Here is a 20,982-nt window from a genome sequence, read left to right on the forward strand (position 1 = left end):
GCGAATTCCTTTGTACTTGGATCAGCGCAACTATCGAATCCATTGGACAAGCGCCACCAAAGAGTAGATATACGTTGGCCAATACTCGAAAACAACAAACAGCGCACCAAATTGTACGCAGTCAGCGGAAATCCAGACATCAACCAATCCAGAACCTAACGTCCATGCTTCCGATATAACCAAGCCGGCGCATCCCGGATCGGGACCATTCCCACCTCCAACCTCTCGGCGCCCGCCGTCCATTCACCCCGTTGCTCCACCACCCCGTCATGCCACGGCCCTGGTTGACAAGACCTTCAGAGGCCATTAAACATGTATGCAAACAGTGGCGGCAGGAAATCCATGGAGAGCCTCTCGCCGTCGTCACCACATGGTCCCCGACATGACTTTCCTTTTCATTCCAGGTAGGCGCCATTCTGCACTGCGTTGCAAAAGACTTGCAGGCTGATATCAGTATACCGAAAAGCAGACAAGGCTCTACCTCGACGACTCAACCGAGGCGAGGCTCCTTTGCAAGCTCCATACACTCGATAGGCGGGGCTCTAGACTCGGCTTCTGGAATATGGGCCAACACTGTCGCCGAGTCTCAACAAAATGGTAGGTTTCCTGGTTCGCGCCCTACTTCGCCCTACTTGAGAAACTTGTCTGACACTGCAGCAGCCATCTCGACGTTGCTGCAACCCCCCATCGTCCGAACCGGGCTTTTACCCCATACCTCGGCCCCCACCAGCGGTCACCGCATGCCCACCGCCCGCGATATCCAACCCGTCACCTTGACCAACATCACCCGTGTCGATGCCGCCGAGTTCCGCCCCTACCTCACGCAGGTCGGCGCGCTATACGAACAGCTACGACGGGCCAAGGAGAACGATGGCGACCCGTCCGATCAGCAGCGCGGCCGAAAGGGCAGCAAGGGAGACGACTTCACTCCTGAGGACGACAGCCATCTACGGCCAGGTACCAAGAGGCCCTCGGTCAGCAACAGGAAATCATCCGTGTCATCAGTTCGATCTATTTCATCCTTGACATCCCCCATAGACCCGCCGACCCCGGTCCGCCGTTCCAGCTCCGGCTTCGCGCGGAGGGCAGCCCAGGGCCCGCCGCCCCTCTCAACAATACCTAATGTCTACTTTGACGAGGACTTTCACCTCGAGAACCCACGCACATTTGACGTCGTCAGCGAGCGGTCAGAAGTCATCAGCAAAACCCCGGCCGCGGGCGGCGAGGAGAAAACCAATGGGAATGCTGCCGTCCCGAGGAAGGCGCTTGCGACGAATGCAATCCTGCAAGAGAAGCTGTCTTGGTACATGGACACGGTGGAGATGCACTTGATCTCGTCCATATCAGCGGCGTCGACCACCTTCTTCACTGCGCTAGGCTCGCTCAAGGGATTACACACCGAGGCGGCCGAGTCGGTCGATCGAATCAAGACGTTGAGGCAAGAATTGGAGGCTCTCGACGGAGAGATTGTTAGCAGGGGCTTGGAGATTGTTCAGCAGAGGCGACGACGCGAGAACCTCCAACAGCTGCACAGCGCCGTCATGCAACTCCGCGACGTCGTTGACGGTGTCGGCAGGTGCGAGGCTCAGGTTGAGGATGGCAATGTGGACGAGGCTCTCGACACACTCGACTCACTCGAACTGCTGATTGCCGGACAGGTTGAGCCCTTTACTGGCTTCAACCGACCTGTGCGGCCCGAGTACGCGCTGAGGGATCTTAGCGGCGCGGCTGCACTGCAGGGGGTCCACGATGACATGAACACGCTCCGTTTCCGGATCGGCAAGATCTACGAGGGGAGGCTGATCGAGCTGCTGCTGGGAGACTTGCGAAGACATGTGGAAACCGTGTCCAAGCAGGAGGTCATGATGCGTTGGAGTACAGCCTCGAACCGCGGCAAGACAGGCCACAGCAGGGAACCATCAGCCTATCCCTCCTACATGGCAAAGCAGGACGATCTACGCCAGGCCCTACCCCCCATATTGGCTGGCCTGCAACGCGCAAGGTATCTGTCCGCCGCAACCGCGACATATCGGGATGTTGCAATGAGGGAGATAAGAGCCATCATCCGAAAACCATTACCGAGCTCCAACGAAGATGACAACGAGTCCATGATGTCATCGTCAACCTTGGGTGGTGCTGGCAGGCAACGGACCCAGCAGCAAAAGTCTTCTGTGCTTGCCAGGAACCTTCGGAATCTGGAGAGGGAGGATGCGGAAGAGCTACTGGTCACGATATACATTGGTGTCACGGAAACGTTGCGACGAACAACGACCCATGGCAAGCTGCTCCTGGATGTTGCCAGCTCCATTGGGGACGAAACAGCCGGACTCGATGGCCTCAAATCACCGCCAATACGATCACCTCCTTTCAGTCCGCCACAAAGGCGGGCGTCCACGGCAGGATTCGAGGCCCAGGAGGAGATTCACAAAGCACTCGAGCTGAACAACCTCCTAGGACAAGCGGTCGACGTGGCACAGGACAAGATCGTCAAGCTTCTACGGGTGCGGGCCGAGCAGAGCACGCACCTGCCGCTGGTATGGTTCCTACGTTATTTCACTCTCAACTTGCACTTTGCGACAGAATGTGAAAGCATCTCGGGCCGCAGCGGGACGACGCTCAAGACGGTAGTCAACGCGCAGATCAAGGAGTTTGTGCAACTCCATGGCGACTCTGAAAAGCAGAAGCTTGCCCAAGGCATGGAACAAGACCAATGGGCGGCGCAGGACTTTACAGAGAAGGACCAAGAGATGTTGGACATCATACTGCAGTGCGAAACCAAGGACGCGGCCTTGTGGACTGATGGGAGCAAGGTCTGGATCCACCCCTCGGAGCTCAACGGCAAGAACGGTGAGACGGAGAAAAGCGCAGCACCTAGCGAAGCAGCAGGGGAAAAGGAAAATGGGACTGCGGCTGCCGGCAAAGCAAAGGTTCGCGGGGCCGTCATCGAAGGCGAGACGTATCTTCTTCCGGGCTCTGCTGTTTTGTGCCTCGAGGGCATGTCCAACTTCTTGCATCTGGCCGTGGCCATCCCGTCTATGGCGGCCGACGTGGCGGCGTCCTTGGTGGCGTACCTGCAGCTGTTCAACTCGCGATGCACTCAGCTGATCCTCGGGGCGGGTGCGACACGGTCGGCTGGCCTCAAGAACATCACCACTAAGCACTTGGCCATCGCGTCGCAGGCCCTTGGTTTCGTGGCTGCTCTGGTGCCGCACGTGCGCGAGTTTGTTCGTCGACACGTCCCCGGGGCCGACAAACCTAGCGGGACGGGAAGCGGAAGCAACACGACGACGCTGATTGGCGAGTTTGACAAGGTCAGGCGGCTCTACCAGGAGCACCAGAACAGCATCTACGACAAGCTCGTAGAGATCATGTCGGGACGGGCAGCGATGCACTCCAAGACCATGCGGACGATCGACTGGGACGAGGGTGGCGAGGTGCACCCTTACATGGACACGCTAGGCCGCGAAACTTCGACGCTGCACCGCAACCTGACCAAGGCTCTGCCTGACAGCACGGTCCGATTCATCATGGCGCCGGTGTTTGCCAGCTACAAGGAGGCCTTTGGAAAGGTGCTCGTCGGGGCGGCAGTACGGACCGAGGAGGGCAGGGAGAGGTACGTTGGTCCTTGTGATTATTATACATCAAGAGAAAAAAGAAAAAGAAAAAAAAAGAAAAAAAAAAGAAAAAAACCCTGGCTGACATTGATTTTCATCCACAGCATGGTGCGCGACTTTGAGTATTTCCGGCTCAAGCTGGGCAAGATTGACGGCTTTGGCGACGCAGCCGATCACCTGCTCGACATCATCCGCAAGAAGAAGCTGGAAGGAGGCGGAGATGCAGCGAAGAAGAAGGACAATGGCACACTGACGGTAGACGAGGGGGCGAGGAGCAAAGGGGACGAAAGTGGCGGGGAGACGAGAAAATCGACAGAGAGCAGGGCAGAAGCTTAGACTTGGCGGGGTGGTGGTGGTGATGCAGTGCATAAGGGTCTTGATGATTGATATGATCTTTGTACAGCTAAGAGCCTTGTCGTCTATATATTCTAGAATCTTGGACCGTGTCTAGTAATGAATGTCTTTGTTCCAGGGGCGAATGATGCAGCAAGTCTTAGCCGATACAGCTAGAAAGGGACTCCCCACCAAGGGGGAAGAAACTAGTCTAGGCCAAGCCATGAAGTTTGATGGCTAGCACTACAACTCAATACGAGCCGGGCTGAGACTCAATATTCAAACTCTTTATTTTTATGCTTATATGGACAGCGCATGCTCACACGATTTGAAGCTTGGATGGGCACAGCTCTAGGTCATTTCCATCATCACACAAAATGGGCAATCATTTCGTCACCTCAAACGTTTTATAATCTATAGCAAAAACGGTTCAAATGAAAAAAAAAGCCACCAAAAAACCAATCAGCACATTCTTGCGCCCAGGCCAACACCATCTCCATCGTCAACAGCTTCTCTACCACTACCCCCTCTGCCACCACGCTCTTCTACATCATCCCCTTCTTCTTCTTCATCCTCCGCCGCAGGCCACCTCCCCAGCAAGGCAATCAGGTGCTTGTCCTCCGTGACCTTCGTCTGCCGATCATCAGGCTCCCTATAAGCATTGTCACAGGGATAGTCCCCCCAGCAACCCGACGTCTTCCTGTGCTCGCTGGCAGGCCACAACATGCGGAGCCCATTCCCGTCGCTGGGGTCGTCAATGGCCGAGACGTCAAAGTACGTCTTGTCCTCGAACGCGTTGAAGGCCACCTCGCCAATCACACCCGACCCGGGCACGTGGTCCACGCCCTTGCTAACCGCAAAGTAGTTGCCGATCCAGCCGTAAGGGATCACCACGTCGACCGTCTGGCCCGCCGGCACCGAGATAGTCGGTAGCTGTTCCTTGCCGGCAGAGCTGGTGAACATGACGGTGCGGTCCGTCGAGTCCAGCGACATGAAAGTGATGATGTTGTTTTCGGCCGCGAGCGTCAGGCGTGGCAGGAGGGTGTAGATTGCCATGAGGACGACGACAAGAGTGAAGGATGCCATGTTTGTCACTGATCAAATCAGGGTAGAAATGCGATGGGGCTGACTGGGGATGGTTGAACAAGCCTAGAGATGTGGCGAGAGCTTGTTTATGAGTGGGTGCCAGCTGAAGAGAGACGATTGATTGTCTGTGGAATGTGTCTAATGTTGGGAATTTGCAAGTTGAATCGTGATGATGGAATGAAGAGAGAATGAGTCCAGGTCCTGGGGAGTTGGGCTGCGTTTTATATTCATCCTGGCACAATGATAGAGACCTACTGATCCACAAGAAGCCATATGTTGAGAAGGCACAACACAGGCTTGCCAAGGTACCTTTCCCACTGGTGGCGATACCCTAGGAAGGCAGCAAGTATTCATGTGCCATATGGATTGTTCAGCCCATGCGAGCAAATGGCAAGTTAGATCCGCCCAACAAATGTCAACAGGTCGTACCTATCCAGGCCAAACTTTGCTCTAGAAAGTACTCGCCAACAAGCCACTTACACAAGTGTGTAGATAAACTACCGCGACGGAAGCTAGATTGCGGCCCGCTCCGAGGCTCGCGCAAGTCCATGAGGCCAATGGGGTCATTAACTGGCAAGCGCGGCCATGTAAGTGAAGAAATGCCCGCATTGGGCTCAGCCACAAAGCAACCGTTTGGTGCCCTGCAGCAGACACAGGTGTATTGGCTCACTTAAGGTGGGCAGTGGCGTTCTTTGGGAGTGTTCTAGATCGTGTTGGGCCATCCCTGCTCCAGTCCGGTCGCGGGTTTCAATAGGGACGGTCCATCAGATAGCAATAAAGACTATTCAGGTGTCTTTGACGAGTCCATCAGAAGGAAAGTGGACGCCATCTAATGCGCTCTTGCTACTTGGCAGACTCTAGTCTGTCTTTCTAGACAAGTACGGCTTTAGTGGCTCTTGTAAACGACCATGTAGAAATGATGGCCTTCTAGACACTCCAAGAAGACACAAGTAGGTCTTATTGAGTTTGTTTCGGGTAGAAGACATCCAGCTAAGTTCGGACGAGCTGCTGTCCGTTGCGACTCGCCTGTTCAAGCATGCGCTGAAGAACTGCGTCTGCTGCCAAATGCACCAATATTGCATCATCATCATGCAAGGCTGTAATAAATACCGCAGCCCGTCCGCGATCCGGCAATAGACATTGGACAATCTCGCAAAATTAGAACAACATGTCAGTGATTCTTAACTCTTTATTATTCAAAATTTGCTAGCCTTACCGCTACTTACAAGGTTTATACTAGCACATCAAGCATTAGGCCAGCGCAAAAAACAAGCATAAAAAAAAACATGCTCTGAGCAGACTCCACGCCGAGATCAATCTAGATTCGGTCCAGCCCTACACAGCTCGCCGGTGCAGATTCTGCAACGTCGAAGTGGACAAGTTCTATTCGCAAGTAATCTTATTCCGTATTAACTGGAAATTGCAGTTAGCACTACACATTCACGCCCCAAGGTCGTAGTAGATACAGTTGCCCGTCCGAAAGTTGTACACAAACGCTGGCATCGACCACCCCAAGCCTGTTCCCCTACCTGCGCCGCCCTGATCGGCCCTCATGTCTTGCAGCAGCCCCCTAAGCTCCCTCACGTACTGCCTTTCCTCCATGCTCACCGCCTGTTCCGCGCGCCGCCAGCTCTCTGCATCAGACAGCCTCGTAGACTGTATGAGGCTCATGACTGCGTCCGTCGTCTCGATCGCTATCACTGGTCCCGCCGAGTTGGCATCGGATGCGAACCGCACCATCGATGACGCCACCCGCGCTGCTGCTGCCTGCGCCTGCTCGACCAGCGCCTGCCGGTTCGACTTCTTGCTCCGCGTCCGTGCAGTGATCACCTTCACTTCCTGCTCGCGATGCGGATGCACCGTCAGAGAGTCGGTCCCAGGAGAAATCACTCCGCCACCACCACCCGTTATTCCAGGTGCGACCATGTAGTCGTTATGACGACCGTGGTAGCTGTATCCGCCATAGGATCCAACCACGCTAGAAGTACCATCCCCGCCGGCGGTGGCCCGCAACCTGCTAGCCTGTACGATCCTCCCCTCCCTCTCCCTCATCTCGGCTCGAAGCCATTGAACCAACTGACCGGGCGGCACATCCGCATCCGGCGCCTCCCTCCTGCCTGGCGTTTTGATCTTGAGCATGTCTTGTTTGACAATGACAACCCAGCTATGGCCATCCTCGCGCTGTCCTTGCAGGAGCTCCTCGGGTGAACGTGCATCGCGCGCCAGCTCCGCGCTGATGCCATGTGCCCATAATGTCTGAAGAAGCTCGAGACCCGTCGTTCGCAGCAGCGAGGGATCGAAACTGGCGATGAGCACGTCGCACCTTTTGGCTGCAAACAAGTTTGTCTCCTCGTCTGCTGCGCCCGCTCGCTTCTTGCTGCTCTTAGCAGACACATGTGCGAGCTGCTCCCAGTTCATGCCGAATCCTACCGCGTGTCGTTCCTGAAAGTGACTCCCAGAGATGCGCGGCCGGTGCTCCTTGATCAAGCTGTCGTACCGTCCACCGGCAGCGAGGACTTCCCTACTTCGCTTATCGAACAGGCATGCGAACATCATGTTGCCACTGAAAAAGACCTCGTTCCAGCTCCAGAGCGGCGCCACGTAGATTTTGGTCCGCACCCCGAGCTTTTTGCAGTATTCCCACACTTCCTTCAGGTGAGCCAGGGGCTGAGAAACTTGCTGCGACATGTCCGTCTTTTGAAAAATAGTACGCAGCTGGTTTGCCGCCTTGCTGGGGTTGTCTCTAAAGTCAAACTTTTGCAGCTCGTCCAGCGTCGTCGTTGAAATCGATGCGGTAGTACGCAACTCCGACTTGATCTTCTGCCATGTAACACCCCTTATGTTGAGTTTGCTCAAAGTATCTGCCACCGCCCGTCGGCTGGCTTTCTCGACGCCGCAATAGTCAAATATGCATCGCAGGAGATCCGAATGGCCGAGATGAAAGCACATTTGGCTTCTAGACAACGTTGGAAACTCGGCGATGATTTCATCAAGTACCTTTATGGCCTCTGCTTCCTTGAGCGCCAAATCCGAGGCATCGTCAGACACCACATCAAAGTGCACTTCCCCAAACATCTGCGGCTGTCCCCCACTGGGGCGATCACGGAACACCCTGCCGAACGAATAAGATCGCTGCACCACAGTGTCGCGAGATGTGCTCTTAGCCAGTGCCCTGGCCGTACCCATGGTCAAGTCATAAGGCAGCTGTAGTAGAGCGCCATGCCTGTCCACCACCTCGACCGTGTTTTGTGTATAGTGGGCCGAAGGAGGGTAAAACGGACTGACAGACACCTTGACTGCACCGTGACGACGAAATACCGCGGTCAGTGTCTCCTCCGTCACGAGGAGGCGCATGAGCTCCGCTGGAGACTTGTTGGCGCTTTCGGCGTCCCATGCGTAGTCTTTTGCCCGGTCGAGCCTGCGCTTGAAAAGAGCCGATATGTAGTCGGTGTAATGCGGATTGTTAGGGTCCTCCAGACCAGCCATGACTTGACGCATCGCATCGCTCTCCATTCCAACAGGCAGTAGACCGCTCTTGAGCAGTTCCGTGGCAGATGGTCGCTGGGACGGAGTGTGATCGACCAATGAGGTGACTATGTGCTTCTGGTTCTTCTCTCCTGGACGAAAGTCATCCGGAAGTGTAGGTGGTGACCGCCGTAGCTTGTCAAAGACCATTGCTCTTTGCATTCCCAGCATGGGCGGGTAGCACATCTCGAAGAAAATAATGCCGAGCGCATACATGTCGCACTTGGTTGTGTATATACCCTTGGACCCGGACCGAACTTCTGGAGCCAGATAAGTCGACGTGCCGACACTTCTGGTCATGTCCCCTGAATCAATATTGCTGGGAGAACCGTTGCCGTTCTTATCGGCGATGGCACGCATCTCGGCAGTCGCCAAACCAAAATCGCCAATTTTGACGGCATTGGTCCCATCAGGAGCCACCTTGATAAAGATGTTTTCGGGTTTAAGATCGCGGTGGATAATGTTGAAGCCGTGTATGTGCTGTAAACCTTCGAGGATTTGGCGAAACAGCCTCCAAATCTCCTCGCTGTCGTCACACAGATTGTTCGCAATCAGGTCACGCAGTGTGCTCTTTTCGCAATACTCCATCACAAGGTACATAATCTTGCGACTAAAAGGTCTCATGCTGGGCCTGAGGCTTGACCTGCGATCCATCTTGGCACTGGCTTCGGACTCGCTGCTGTCCTCATCCGAATCTTCGGCTTCCGACTCATCCGACTCGTCACTGTCATCAAAACCTTCCTCAATACCATGTTCAGTGTGCGCATCGTCGTTATCAGAGTCGAAGCCGAACTCGATATGCGGGGGTCTGCTCGAAGACACAAAGTCAAGCGCGCCGCTCGTGGTGAACTCAATGTTTGGCCCACTCATGCTTTCGGAGTCAGTAACGCCTGAGACTGTGGCGGAGCCGGCGCTGGGTTCATATCCATCGTAAATGTCCTCAATCCAAGCCATGACATACTTGACCACCGACGGGTGGCCCATTCTACAAAAGACAGATACCTCGCTAATGATTGGTGTAAGGCTCTCGTTTTCCCGCTGCCTGATCTTCTTGACGGCATAGACAACGTTCTCGACCATGTTGCGGGCCTTGACGACCTCCCCAAATCCGCCCTTGCCCAGCCTACCCTCTTCGATCCATTCGGTAGCCCAGCGAGACTGAGGAGCTGCCGCGCGGCTCATGGAGCCATGGCGAAGTCTGGGAGCAGGATGTGGTAGCATAGAAGAGACCGAATCAGTTGTGAAAACGGGTGAGGCTGCATCATCTGCCAGGACCTGCGCGCTCGTGGCAGCAAGAAAGTGATGCGAACCCAGATCGAAAGCCCGTCTGCGCCGCGAGGGTTCCGAGTGGAAGAAACTGGAAACAAGCTCCAACATTTCGGATGACAGGGCAAGAGAGGCCTTCAGATCGTTGGGTGATTGATAGCGTTGAGGAGCCTCCAGACCAAATACCATCTGAAGGAACATGACACCGAAATCCCAAATGTCCGTTTTCTGGGTGTAATGTGGTTTGGCAGTACCTGCGATCTCGGGAGGAAGCCAGTACGCAGACTTGGCTTCACGCAAAGCAGTAACGGCGCGTGAACTCGAGCAGATGTCATGTAGCTCCTTTTGGAAACCCGCGTCTGCGAGCTTGGGGATTATAGCACCCGTTTCATCCCGGAACAGAAGGACGTTGTGTGGGTGGATGCTTTTGTGAACGATGCCATTGGTGTGAAGAAAGTTGAGAGCATCCAGGAGATCTCTTGTCCAGCTGCGGACTCGGTTGATCCCAATCTGGCCATCTTGCCCGTTCACGTCCATGTGCTCGTAGAGAGAACCTTGTTTGGCATAGGCTGTCAGAATACTAACGGTCCTATCGGGTGAGCTTACATCGACTGAAATATCACTGTCTATACGAAACTCCATGATTTCGAGGATGTTTTTATGCCGAAGTTTCTTGGCAGACTCGAGTTGGGATTCCAAAGACTGCAGTTGCTTCTTGAAAAGCCCTGCCTCCTTGCCTCCAGACTTGAGCTTCGCCTGTTTCAGAACGAGGCTCGGCCGGTGATGTCCAGCAGAGAGGACAGGGCGCACAGTGAACACCTGGCACACAGGGCCAGTGCTGACCAGAGCCATTCCCTTGACGGCATTGAACCGCAACTCGTTGCCCGATTCGTCTGTCAGCTTGCATGGCTGGTCAAAAATAATCTTTTCGTTGTCATGATCGCTACGACGGTCAGGGGATAGGTGGCCACTTCGGTTCTTGCGCCGAATCTCGAGCTTCTTGGCTCGCTGTCGGTTGATCTCCTCTTCGTATTGGCCACTCATAATGCGCTCCTCCTCCTGCGTCTCTTCCAGTCGCTTCTGCTCCTCTTTCTTACGCTCCTCCATGGCTTGCAGGGCTAGTTGAGCCTCGTGCGCAGCGCGTTCCTCCTCTAGAGAAGGTAATTCTCGGCCCTGGGCTTTTGCCTGCGCTGCGTCCTCAAGAATCTCCCGGATGTCCTCGACAAGACTGTTGATCATAACCTCTTCCTTGCGGGCAAAGATTTTGGGCTCCCGCTCGAGATACTTTTGAAGCCTGAAAAGAGTCGATTCACTCAAGCTGTCGTCATTCTTGAGGGACAATAGAGGTGTTGACTTGGGGTAAGTTGCCGTCATGACGACACTCAAGGTCACGCCAACATCCTCGTCCGAGAAAGCCTTGATTCGAATGTCAAACCTGGGTTCAGACTTCTTCCAAGCGCTATGGGGATCCTTGAGCTCAACAAAGTCGTCGGTGTAGATAGCTCTCAATGCGATCAGCTCTTCCTCCTGGATCTGCTCGTAATGCGTCGTCGTTCCTGCAGTGGCGGCCTTAGGACCAGCCGGGGTAGGGGCAGGTCCGCGGACGGGAAAGTTTGCATTTCCATTGTTGGTTTGTTTGCGAACTAGAGCAGGACCTTTCTGCGTGTTTTGTTTTCCCGCCATCCTTACGAGGGCGGTTGGGTCATTTGCTTTGTCGCGATGGCGGTTCTGTGATCAGAGCTGTAAAGCGCTTCCGCGATCGTGCAAAGGGCAAAAATGTCGTCACAGCCTGGAGGCTGCGATGACACTACTCCATTGTTTCGCACGTGCCGGACTGTGATGTTGGAATTTAGGATTATACGTGTGTTTTGACAAGAAGAAAGGGAAGTTTTTTGATCAAGATCACGAATGCGAATGACTCCCTTGGGCTCCTAGCTTTGTTTGGGGTGGGTATGATGATGTAGGAACAAGGCAGGATGGGTGGGGTAGTCAGCTACCCCGCAAGGGTACTCCTTGTGAGTGTACATTAGCAACACCTATCCTCGTCTCCTGTCTCCTTCAACTATGGATTCAATCATTGAAATTTCTCGATATTGGGACAAACGAATTCGAGTAGCCTGTCAGATAGTTGACTAGCTGCTGGCCTGTCTTCTTGCGATTCGATAACACTATCGGAGGCATGATTTAAAACCCGATTGATGTAACCTTGAGAGACAGGCATTTGCTGATTGCGCACGTGCCATGGAAGGGTCTCAAGGGTCTTGATGTTGTCGAGGTTCTATCAAGGTCTCTGTGCCTGGCTTAACTGACACCATCATGTTATCATTGGGGGTGTTGCAGTCAAATCAATTACCGAATGTTACCTTATAAATATGTGTATGCATTTCATTCATTGCTTTTCGTCCCCAAATATGCTCGGCACCAATTCAAAGAACAACCCGAGTCAATTGTGACCTGTACAGGCTTGAAGAGACAATCAGCACCACACCCTCTGGAGGATGTGGTTGAAGTCAGAACGAGAAGCAACCGTATGAGGGCTGGTATCTCAGGAGACACAAACGCTGGCTGGTGGTCGAGATAAAGTACACGTCTGCCTTGGACTCAAGATATGGAACTTGGAAGCAATTGAGAGTCTCATCGCGCAGGCCAAAGTTTAATTTTAACCTCGCATCATCAATAACAGACTCGGGGATATGGTTACAGGGGTTTAGGGATCTTTCGGCAGTCCATCTCCACCCAATCCCCACGCCCCCATTCTCCAAATCAATCAACAACGCGCACGTATACCCGCTAGTCCATTTATGGTAATTTGTAAATAGACGAACTCCTCACCGCGTTTCCCAAGATTTTTAATGCGCCCAACCCCGACCTGCCACCGTACCCAAACCTGGGGGGCAAGAGACTTGAGAACCACACGTATTCTTCATTTGATGACTTTACTTCTTGTACCAACCTCTTTCTCCTAATCATTTACTAATACGCATGCTCATTCGACGGGCTGCACGACAACAATGCTCAGCTGGGTGCTGAACCGCGGCGCAGCTTCCTCTGGCGCGTCCAGAGAACCAGGCAAGTCGCACACAGACGGGATGATGTACTATTTCAATTGAATTTTTTGTGGTGTTTTTCTAACATCTGAGATGGCTGCATTTATCAGATGACACGCTCGCCGACATAGATCAGCCCGATACGCCGGCTCCTGTCTTTGCAGCTCGAGCCCTCAAAGCGGCCATATTTGGCACTCCTGCGCCCGCCCCAGCACATACAAAGAACCAACCACACAAGCATAGGCAGTCTTTAGAACTACGAAGCACGGACGGCGTCCCCGGCAGGAGCTCTGCGGCATCCGAAATGCCGATTAGCACACCCAGCAAACAACCGCAAGGTATTCTGCTGACGCCAGGTGTCGGTACGGCGCGCCGAAAACGCGTCTCCTTTGGTCGTGATGTGGCCGCTGCGGACTCTGGGGCGAATATCGCGTCGGATGGCCCACATTCGTCGCTCGCTACGTCAAGTCACGACAACGCCGATACTCGAAGACCACGAACGTCTCTGACGGAGAAGTTGGAAAAGTCGCGACAGCTGAAGCCGAAATCACAAGACTATGAGTTTTATACGACGAAGCCTGCAAATGCCAATAAGCAACAACAATCAACAGAGCCGGAAGATGGCAACTGGGAGGAGGCCATCGAGGACGAGGATGACGACCTGGACCGCGATAGAGACGTGACAGTCGACCTCAACGAACCACACTCGCGATCCGGGAGATATTGGAAGACGGAGTATCAGCGCTACCATGACGAGGCGCGTGCAGAAATGGAGAAGCTGGTCAAATACAAACAACTTGCCAAGGCATACGCTAAGAACAAGGATGCCGAGGCTATGCGACTCAAGGAACGCTTGGCTGAGGAGCAGGCCAGGGTCGCCGAGATGGAAGCCAAGGTGGGCGAGCTCACACGCCAAATTGCCATCAAAGTCAGCAATAGCGGCGGTTCAATGCAAGAGGACGCCGAGGTCATTCGCGACTTGGCAAAACAGACTACACTGGCAGCGCAGTATCGGTCACAGGTCAAGGAGCTCGAGGCCCTGGTCAAGAAGGGCCTGGACAAGGGCTCTTCGGATCATGGTGACGATGGTCACGGACTACGGGCGGTATCTCCTCGAACCAGCCAAACCCTCATGGAAACACAACGGCAGCTCAAACGGGCCAGAGACCAGGTCCAGGAGCTGGGTGGGTTGAAGAGCGAACACAGAAAGCTCAAGACCGACCTGCGAGCTGCTGAGAAGCGTGCCCAGGAGCTGGATATTGCCAAGGACAGGGCTGAAGCCGATCTAAGCGCCGCCAACACCGAGAACAAGGAATTGGCTGCGAAACTGGCATTGGTTGAAGAACGGGCTCGTCGCAAGGCGGAAGCTCTGGACAAGCTGCAGCAAGACTACGAAAAGCTGCGGGAAGAGTCTAGACGGGCCACTAGAGAGAATAGAGCAGCGATGCGTGCAAAGGACGATGAGATTTCTCGACTCAAGAAGCTTCTCGAAAAGAGTTCGGATGTCCAGATAACATCCGAACGGGCTAGCGAGGATCTCAACGCACCATATTCGACGGATGCGCCCAATGCGGACTGGACCCTCAACGTAACCCAACTTGGAGATGTGGAGGGTCGCCCGGAAGTTCAACGTGCAAATAGCGACAGGCGCCAAGATGCAGTCAAGGAGCCTGCTGCCGATATTACCAACGATACTTCTGGCTGGACTGCAAGACTAGAGCAGCTGGACAAGGAACTAAAAGTGGCCTCGCCCAGATACGAAGAGCCTAAAGCTGAAGTTGCTGCCAAGGTGACAGCTGCAGACGATGCCCTCACGACGGACTCGTTGCACGTCGACAAAAACGACTATACACAGCGACTGAACATGCTGGAGCAGCATTTGTATCCCACGGATGCGAAGCCCTCAGCGAGAGACAGTCGTGCGGCACGACGAGACGCGACGAGGGCGACGGGGGCCGAGGAACGTAGGCAGATCAGTACAGTCGTGGAAGAAGATTCCGGCTGGACCGCCGGCGAGTCTCCGATTCGAGACCGACTTCGATCGAGGTCACAGTCAAGGCAGCGTCCTGCAGCAGCATCTACGCCCCCTCGGGCAACAATGGCAACTCGACGGAAGTCAGCGTCCGCTCTGACGGAGCGCAAGGGAATTGACGAGGATAATTTCACGTTTGACATCAACGACGATGACTTTACCAAGCCGCTCGGCCGCTCATCGGACAGCATGTTGAACGACCCCGAGGCTACACCTCGCGCGGCCGCTACCGGTTCCAAACGACCGGCAGCCTCCGTGCTCGATAGACGCGCGAGCGTCGCTGACATGCCTGCCTCAAGGGCTCGAACGCGTAGCTACGAAAGCAAAAACAACCGCCCTTCGTCGTCATCTTCGGATGAGGACGTAAACATCGACCTCCTAAGCAACAAATTCGCGCGACTTGGAGCGGCGGCTAACAGCAAACAGCCCCACCCTATGGATGATAGCGTCGTCGATGCATGGAGGACTATGAATACGTCGATGCGCAGCACTGCGTCAACCCTCCCTCCCGGCAGACACGCGGCGGCGATGGCTAGACTGGAAAAGCGGAGAGCGGATCGAAGGAGGCGCGGTGCCGGCCAGGGGTTTGATAAGGAGAATGTGCGGCCGTGAGTGAGTCAGAGGGTGTTTTTTTTTTTTTATTAGTTGGGTGATGTATAGGGCATCAGAGGCGCAAGAGGATGCATGGCGCAAGGGGTTACCTGAGTTCTACGGCTGAGACGGCAGCATCCATCTGGTGACTGTGTTTGTTGCTTTCTGTTGATACCTAAGCCTGTTTGATGGATTTGTTGCATTGTTTGGCGTTTGGAAGAACGGGCACAGAACAGAGAATAAATTGAAGTTATGTTTTGAGGGCTATTCGCTACCATGTTAGTTGGAGTTGGAGTTGCAGCGGCATTTGGACGGTCCAGTCTCAGTATCCCTCCCATCCCAGCAGCGGAGAAACGCCACCCCGGATGACCTGAAATTAAAGCCGATCCAAAAAGTGCATCTCCAAAGTAATCTGGTTCCAGGCGGAAGTATTTTCCTAATTTAGCATGCGTTTAAATCGATTGTTCCCTGCACCCGGCTTTTTTTTACTTTGGACTACTTGGACGCTCGAATCTGTGAGTGGTTTTCCCGTGTCATTCTTATCTCTTAATCTCGACGCGTCCTTATCGCCCATTCCGCGCGCTGCTAGATATAGACGACAAGTCCCGACAGAAAAGCATATGCGCTTTTTGACGAACAGATTCGTTGCCGTTTGATTTCACGTAGACTATATGCAAATTTTTTTTAATTTTTTTCCTTTTTCTTTTTGTAAACTCAATTGCCTGAGATATCCTTATCATTGCCCGCAATGCACATTGAAAAAGAACCAGGCATCCCTGGTCCAGATCCAGGCACAGTACAGTCCGATTACGGAGTCACGATCAAGGAAACCAATTCCATCGAAGCAGAGATCCATCGCCTGGAAGCCGAACTGGAAGATGCACGACGAAGACTAGATGCAAAGAGACCGCGCGCCGCGGTGCACAAAAAACCCCCGCCGTCACCTCATTCACTCTCAGGTAAGGCACCCAAAAAACCTACGAGGTTCATCGCTCTACTGTTCACCGTGTGCAACAACAAAAGCAATTAATTCATCGACTAACACCCAAAGCAGCCCCCTTCCTTCCCCCGTCAACACATCACCTACTCCTGCTAACCGACTCGGCCCTACCCCTGGGCGCCTTCGCCTTCTCCTCGGGCCTGGAATCCTTCCTCGCCCACAGCCCCAAGCGTCCCACCTCGTCACCATTCACCACCTTCCTCCCGCTCTCCATCTCCACGTTCGCATCCACCACCCTCCCCTTCACTCTCGCCGCCCACCGCGACCCCTCCCGCCTGCTCTACCTGGACGACGCCCTGGACGCTTCCCTCGTGTGCACCGTCGCCCGGCGCGCCAGCGTGTCGCAGGGCCGCGCGCTGATCGGCCTGTGGGAGCGCTGCTTCGCGCCCTCGCTCCCGCCGGACCGGGACATTGCAAGGTACGTGGCGGCCGTCAAGGCGCCGGCGCCGCAGCACAAACCCACCGACTGCGTCACCAACGCGCCGCCGAGCCACCTGCCCCGGGCCGCGGCGCATCTGGCCCCGCTCTTTGGTGCCGTCTGTGCCGCCGCCGGCCTCTCGGCGCATCAGGCCGCCTTCGTGCTGGTCCTGGGCCACGTCAAGGCGCTCGCGTCGGCGGCCGTGCGGGCGGGCGTCTTTGGTCCCTATCAGGCCCAGAGGCTTCTGGCGGGGGATGAGGTCCGGAGGCTGGTGGACCTCGCCGTTCAGAGGGAGTGGGCTACCGAGGTTGAGGACGCGAGCCAGACGGTGCCCGTGATGGACTTGTGGGTTGGACGGCACGAGTTGTTGTATTCGCGCATTTTCAACAGCTAGGAACCGAGTTTGGCGTTTGGGTATTATTAATCGGCCTTATGCAGCTTTTTGTACATGGCATTTGTAGAGACTGCCTCGCGGCCGGGAGACGCACCAGCTATACTATGGCTACACTAATCAATCATCCTCGCTATCACTTCCGTATGCCACCAACGGCCCCGTCGCTGCAGCCTGCTTTGGCTGAGCAGAGACTTTGACCTGTGCTGAATTGAGCGCCGCCAACGTGCTGCTGGAAAATATCCCTCCTGCATCACCATCCGCGCCACTCCCGCTCCCTTCCGCTCCGAACAAGGCCTCCCTTGCAGAGACGTCTTCACCGCCACCTTCCAACATTAGTTGTTCTTCAAAACCCCTCCTGCCGACCGGGTTGACGGCCTGGGCACCCCTGGCAAAATGTACCTCATCAGGCGCCTCGTAACCGTCCAGCCCGTACGAACTCTCCATCTTTCTTCTCTTCCTCGCCTCGGGATCCCTGCCCTCGATCTCGGCCACAAATTCAGCCGGAAGCGCCCTCCGCACCGCCTCGGCGGCCTGCTCCTCCACCCTCCGAGCCTCTCTAGCCTGAGCCATTGGGTTCGGGTCCGCTGTGGCCCAGCGCACGTTGAGAATCTCGTTATGGTCGAGACTCTGATGAGCCATGGCCTCCTTTGCAAACTGCGCATTGGCCTCGTTTGTGTAGGTGATAAAGGCGACACCCCGTTGGTTCAGCACCCGTATCCTCTCGACCTGGCCCCATTCTGCAAAATGCCTCGCCACCACCTCCTCAATGTCGTCTGTAACGTGGATCCGCCCGACGTAGATTGTCCGGTTCTGCCGCATAAAGGAACCCACGCCACCCATGTCGTCGCGGTAGTCGGAAAAACGGTCGCGGCCGAAGCAGTCCACGTTGGGACTGTAGAGGTCGTGCAGCGTGGGCAGCCGGTGGAGGTACTCGCAGTCCTGGCCCTTGGGGCACACGCCGCGCGCGAAGAAGAGACAGAAGTAAGAGCCCGTCGTTTGGTCAGCCTTGGTGTATCCCGAGTCCTTTGCGATGTTGCATCGACCCTTGGCGGCCGTCTGGGAGGTGTATTTGTCTTCACGGTCACCGCCGGACCATTTGTTATACCTGTGACGGGGATGTTAGCTTAGCATATAAAAAGTAGATTGCAATTTTAGATTGAAACTAACCAGATGTTGAAAGTTGTGCCCGTTTGCGGCGGTGGCTCCGACTTGACGAGAGCCGGGTCGATCTGAGGTCGCGCTGGTCGCTTCTTCTTGACGCGTATTATTTTTTTGACCTTTTTCTGGCCTTCGGGGACGACTTGTCCATTGCTGGTGGGCACCAACTCGGTGCCCTCGGCTGCTTGTGGTTGTTCTGTGTCTGACATTTTGGGCTGTGCAAATGCGTCTAAGAAGGACAAAATGGTATTGACAAGCTGCTAATTCATCATGTACCGCGATGTTAATTGATGTTTGTCGCATCGGTCGCCACAGCTTCCAGGAAACATGGGTCGCGCCGGATGAATAAGCTGGCGGTGAAATCCCGATAACTGATAAGGCCCCGCCTTACCCCACATAACTAATTCTGCCGGGACAGAGGGGTGCGGTTTGGTGAGTTGGAAGGGTGTATGCGAAACCGGTTAGAGACGTCAACGTTCTTGACCAATTTAACCTGCCCTTGTGAAAAAGGCCTTGAGACTTGCTGCTACCTGGAGGCTGTGTGCTACCTTTGTTCAAACTTTTATATGATTCCCGTAGGCCCTCGCCTACACACAACCGCCCGAGATGGTGAACATTACGGAAAAGATCAAGGAGTATGTGGGGTTTATTGTCGCTGAGGTTCAGGTTGAGGCGCCATAGGAAATCATGTGACGCTAACATGAAAGACGTGTAGGATCGAGGATGAGATGAGAAAGACGCAGAGTGAGTATCTCTATCGGATCGCTGACCTTGATCTGACCAGGAGTATATACTAATTTTTTATATTTCCTTTTTTGTCACAGAGAACAAGGCGACTGGTACGTCAACGAAATACATCTAATCAGCTTCATAAAAGCTCAAAACCACGCAGATATTGATGACGCCCACTCTTAGAATATCATCTCGGTCTGTTAAAGGGGTAAGTAAGTTTTGCCCATCTCAAGACTTCCTATTCGAGCTGAGGCCTCTATCAAGTGTTCAGGGGCTAATGCTCGTGTATCAGGGGCGGACCCTAACCACCACCAGACCAGCCCCTGACCTCAACATCATTTCAGAAAACTCGCTCGTCTTCGTGCCCAGCTCCTTGAGCCAGGCCCAGGCTCAGGCGGCGGTCCAGGTTCCGGCTTCGACGTCAGCAAGTCTGGTGACGCGCGCATCTCGCTAGTCGGCTTCCCATCAGTCGGCAAGTCCACTTTCCTCTCAAAGGTGACCAAGACTCGGTCCGAGGTGGCAGCATATTCATTCACCACCTTGACTGCAATCCCGGGTGTGCTCGAGTATGGAGGCGCCGAGATCCAGCTGCTCGATCTTCCTGGAATCATCGAAGGAGCCGCCGAGGGCAAGGGTCGTGGTAGGCAGGTCATTTCGGCCGCCAAGACCTCCGACATGATTCTCATGGTGCTGGATGCCACCAAGAAGGCCGAACAGAGGGCCTTGCTGGAGGCGGAACTCGAGGCCGTCGGTATCCGACTCAACCGTGAGCCGCCAAACATCTATCTGAAGCCCAAAAAGGCGGGTGGCATGAAGATCAACTTTGCGTCTCCGCCCAAGCGTCTGGACGAGAAGATGGTGTACAACATTCTGCGAGACTACAAAATGCTCAACGCAGAGGTGCTCATCCGAGACGAAAACGCCACTGTCGATGACCTGATCGACGTCATCATGAAGGACCACCGGAAGTATATCAAGGTAAACTTCTTCCCCTCTTCCCACAATCGGCAAACCAACTGACAGTCGGCAGTGCTTATATGTTTACAACAAAATCGACTCGGTATCGCTCGATTTCCTCGACAAGCTGGCCCGCGAGCCTCACACGGTCGTCATGTCATGTGAACTTGACCTCGGCATCCAGGATGTCATCGACAGATGCTGGAAGGAGCTGTCTCTAGTGCGCATCTACACCAAGCGCAAGGGAATCGATCCGGATTTTAGCGAGGCATTGATCGTCCGCAGCAACAGCACAATCGAGGACGTGTGCGATCGTATCCACCGCACGCTCAAGGATACCTTCAAGTATGCACTGGTGTGGGGCGCGAGCGCGCGTCACGTTCCCCAGCGAGTTGGTCTCAGTCACCCGGTGGCTGATGAGGATGTTGTGTACATAGTGAGTGGGTACAAGGCCTGAATAGTCCTTTTTTGTGGGTTCTATAGGGACGAGAGCAGCAGCAGCATAACAAAACAAACTCGGTGCCAAAATAACCCTGTCATGTCTATCATACCAGCTGCTGTCGTCAAACGTGATATTCGTTACAAAACCCAGTACCATCCAGCATGCCATCAGGTGTGTCGTCACCAATAATCCCTAGTATCCAGCAAAAAGTGCATGAAGAAAAAGGAGAAAGCGGATGCAAACACCAAAGATGTTTGCCCCAAAAACAAGGAAGTTGGGGTGGTACAAATATGAAAAGAAAAAAAGAAAAAAAAATCAGATCCAATGTCGTCAAAAAACGCCGTCCCTTAGAAAAGCAGAACAAGCCAGTCATCATGTCTTGTCACA

The 20,982-nt window shown here is 54.3% G+C and overlaps 7 protein-coding genes across 7 annotated transcripts; 4 read left to right on the forward strand and 3 right to left on the reverse strand.

Annotated features, from left to right (window-relative positions):
* Positions 1-312: 312 nt before the first annotated feature.
* On the forward strand, positions 313-3,950 carry PpBr36_05531 (uncharacterized protein; the record flags this gene model as incomplete). Its single annotated transcript, XM_029892685.1, has 3 exons — positions 313-404; positions 470-3,613; positions 3,719-3,950. 3 exons carry the CDS (start codon positions 313-315, stop codon positions 3,948-3,950), a joined length of 3,468 nt encoding a protein of 1,155 aa, XP_029749364.1.
* A 459-nt stretch (positions 3,951-4,409) lies between these two features.
* Positions 4,410-5,033, reverse strand: PpBr36_05532 (uncharacterized protein; the record flags this gene model as incomplete). Its single annotated transcript, XM_029892686.1, has 1 exon — positions 4,410-5,033. The coding sequence occupies one exon, from the start codon at positions 5,031-5,033 to the stop codon at positions 4,410-4,412; it is 624 nt and encodes a 207-aa protein (XP_029749367.1).
* Positions 5,034-6,473: 1,440 nt separating this feature from the next.
* Positions 6,474-11,507, reverse strand: PpBr36_05533 (uncharacterized protein; the record flags this gene model as incomplete). The annotated part of the gene is made up of 1 exon (XM_029892687.1): positions 6,474-11,507. One exon carries the CDS (start codon positions 11,505-11,507, stop codon positions 6,474-6,476), a length of 5,034 nt encoding a protein of 1,677 aa, XP_029749366.1.
* A 1,328-nt stretch (positions 11,508-12,835) lies between these two features.
* PpBr36_05534 (uncharacterized protein) lies at positions 12,836-15,515 on the forward strand (the record flags this gene model as incomplete). Its single annotated transcript, XM_029892688.1, has 2 exons — positions 12,836-12,918; positions 12,965-15,515. The coding sequence occupies 2 exons, from the start codon at positions 12,836-12,838 to the stop codon at positions 15,513-15,515; spliced, it is 2,634 nt and encodes an 877-aa protein (XP_029749369.1).
* Positions 15,516-16,242: 727 nt separating this feature from the next.
* Positions 16,243-17,306, forward strand: PpBr36_05535 (uncharacterized protein; the record flags this gene model as incomplete). The annotated part of the gene is made up of 2 exons (XM_029892689.1): positions 16,243-16,453; positions 16,549-17,306. The coding sequence occupies 2 exons, from the start codon at positions 16,243-16,245 to the stop codon at positions 17,304-17,306; spliced, it is 969 nt and encodes a 322-aa protein (XP_029749368.1).
* A 117-nt stretch (positions 17,307-17,423) lies between these two features.
* Positions 17,424-18,673, reverse strand: PpBr36_05536 (uncharacterized protein; the record flags this gene model as incomplete). The annotated part of the gene is made up of 2 exons (XM_029892690.1): positions 17,424-18,411; positions 18,474-18,673. The coding sequence occupies 2 exons, from the start codon at positions 18,671-18,673 to the stop codon at positions 17,424-17,426; spliced, it is 1,188 nt and encodes a 395-aa protein (XP_029749371.1).
* A 397-nt stretch (positions 18,674-19,070) lies between these two features.
* Positions 19,071-20,610, forward strand: PpBr36_05537 (uncharacterized protein; the record flags this gene model as incomplete). Its single annotated transcript, XM_029892691.1, has 6 exons — positions 19,071-19,099; positions 19,180-19,208; positions 19,289-19,303; positions 19,380-19,404; positions 19,541-20,174; positions 20,227-20,610. The coding sequence occupies 6 exons, from the start codon at positions 19,071-19,073 to the stop codon at positions 20,608-20,610; spliced, it is 1,116 nt and encodes a 371-aa protein (XP_029749370.1).
* Positions 20,611-20,982: the final 372 nt, after the last annotated feature.

This window comes from Pyricularia pennisetigena, chromosome 6 (assembly GCF_004337985.1).
Source record: "Pyricularia pennisetigena strain Br36 chromosome 6, whole genome shotgun sequence".
Taxonomy (NCBI): Eukaryota; Fungi; Ascomycota; class Sordariomycetes; order Magnaporthales; family Pyriculariaceae; genus Pyricularia; species Pyricularia pennisetigena.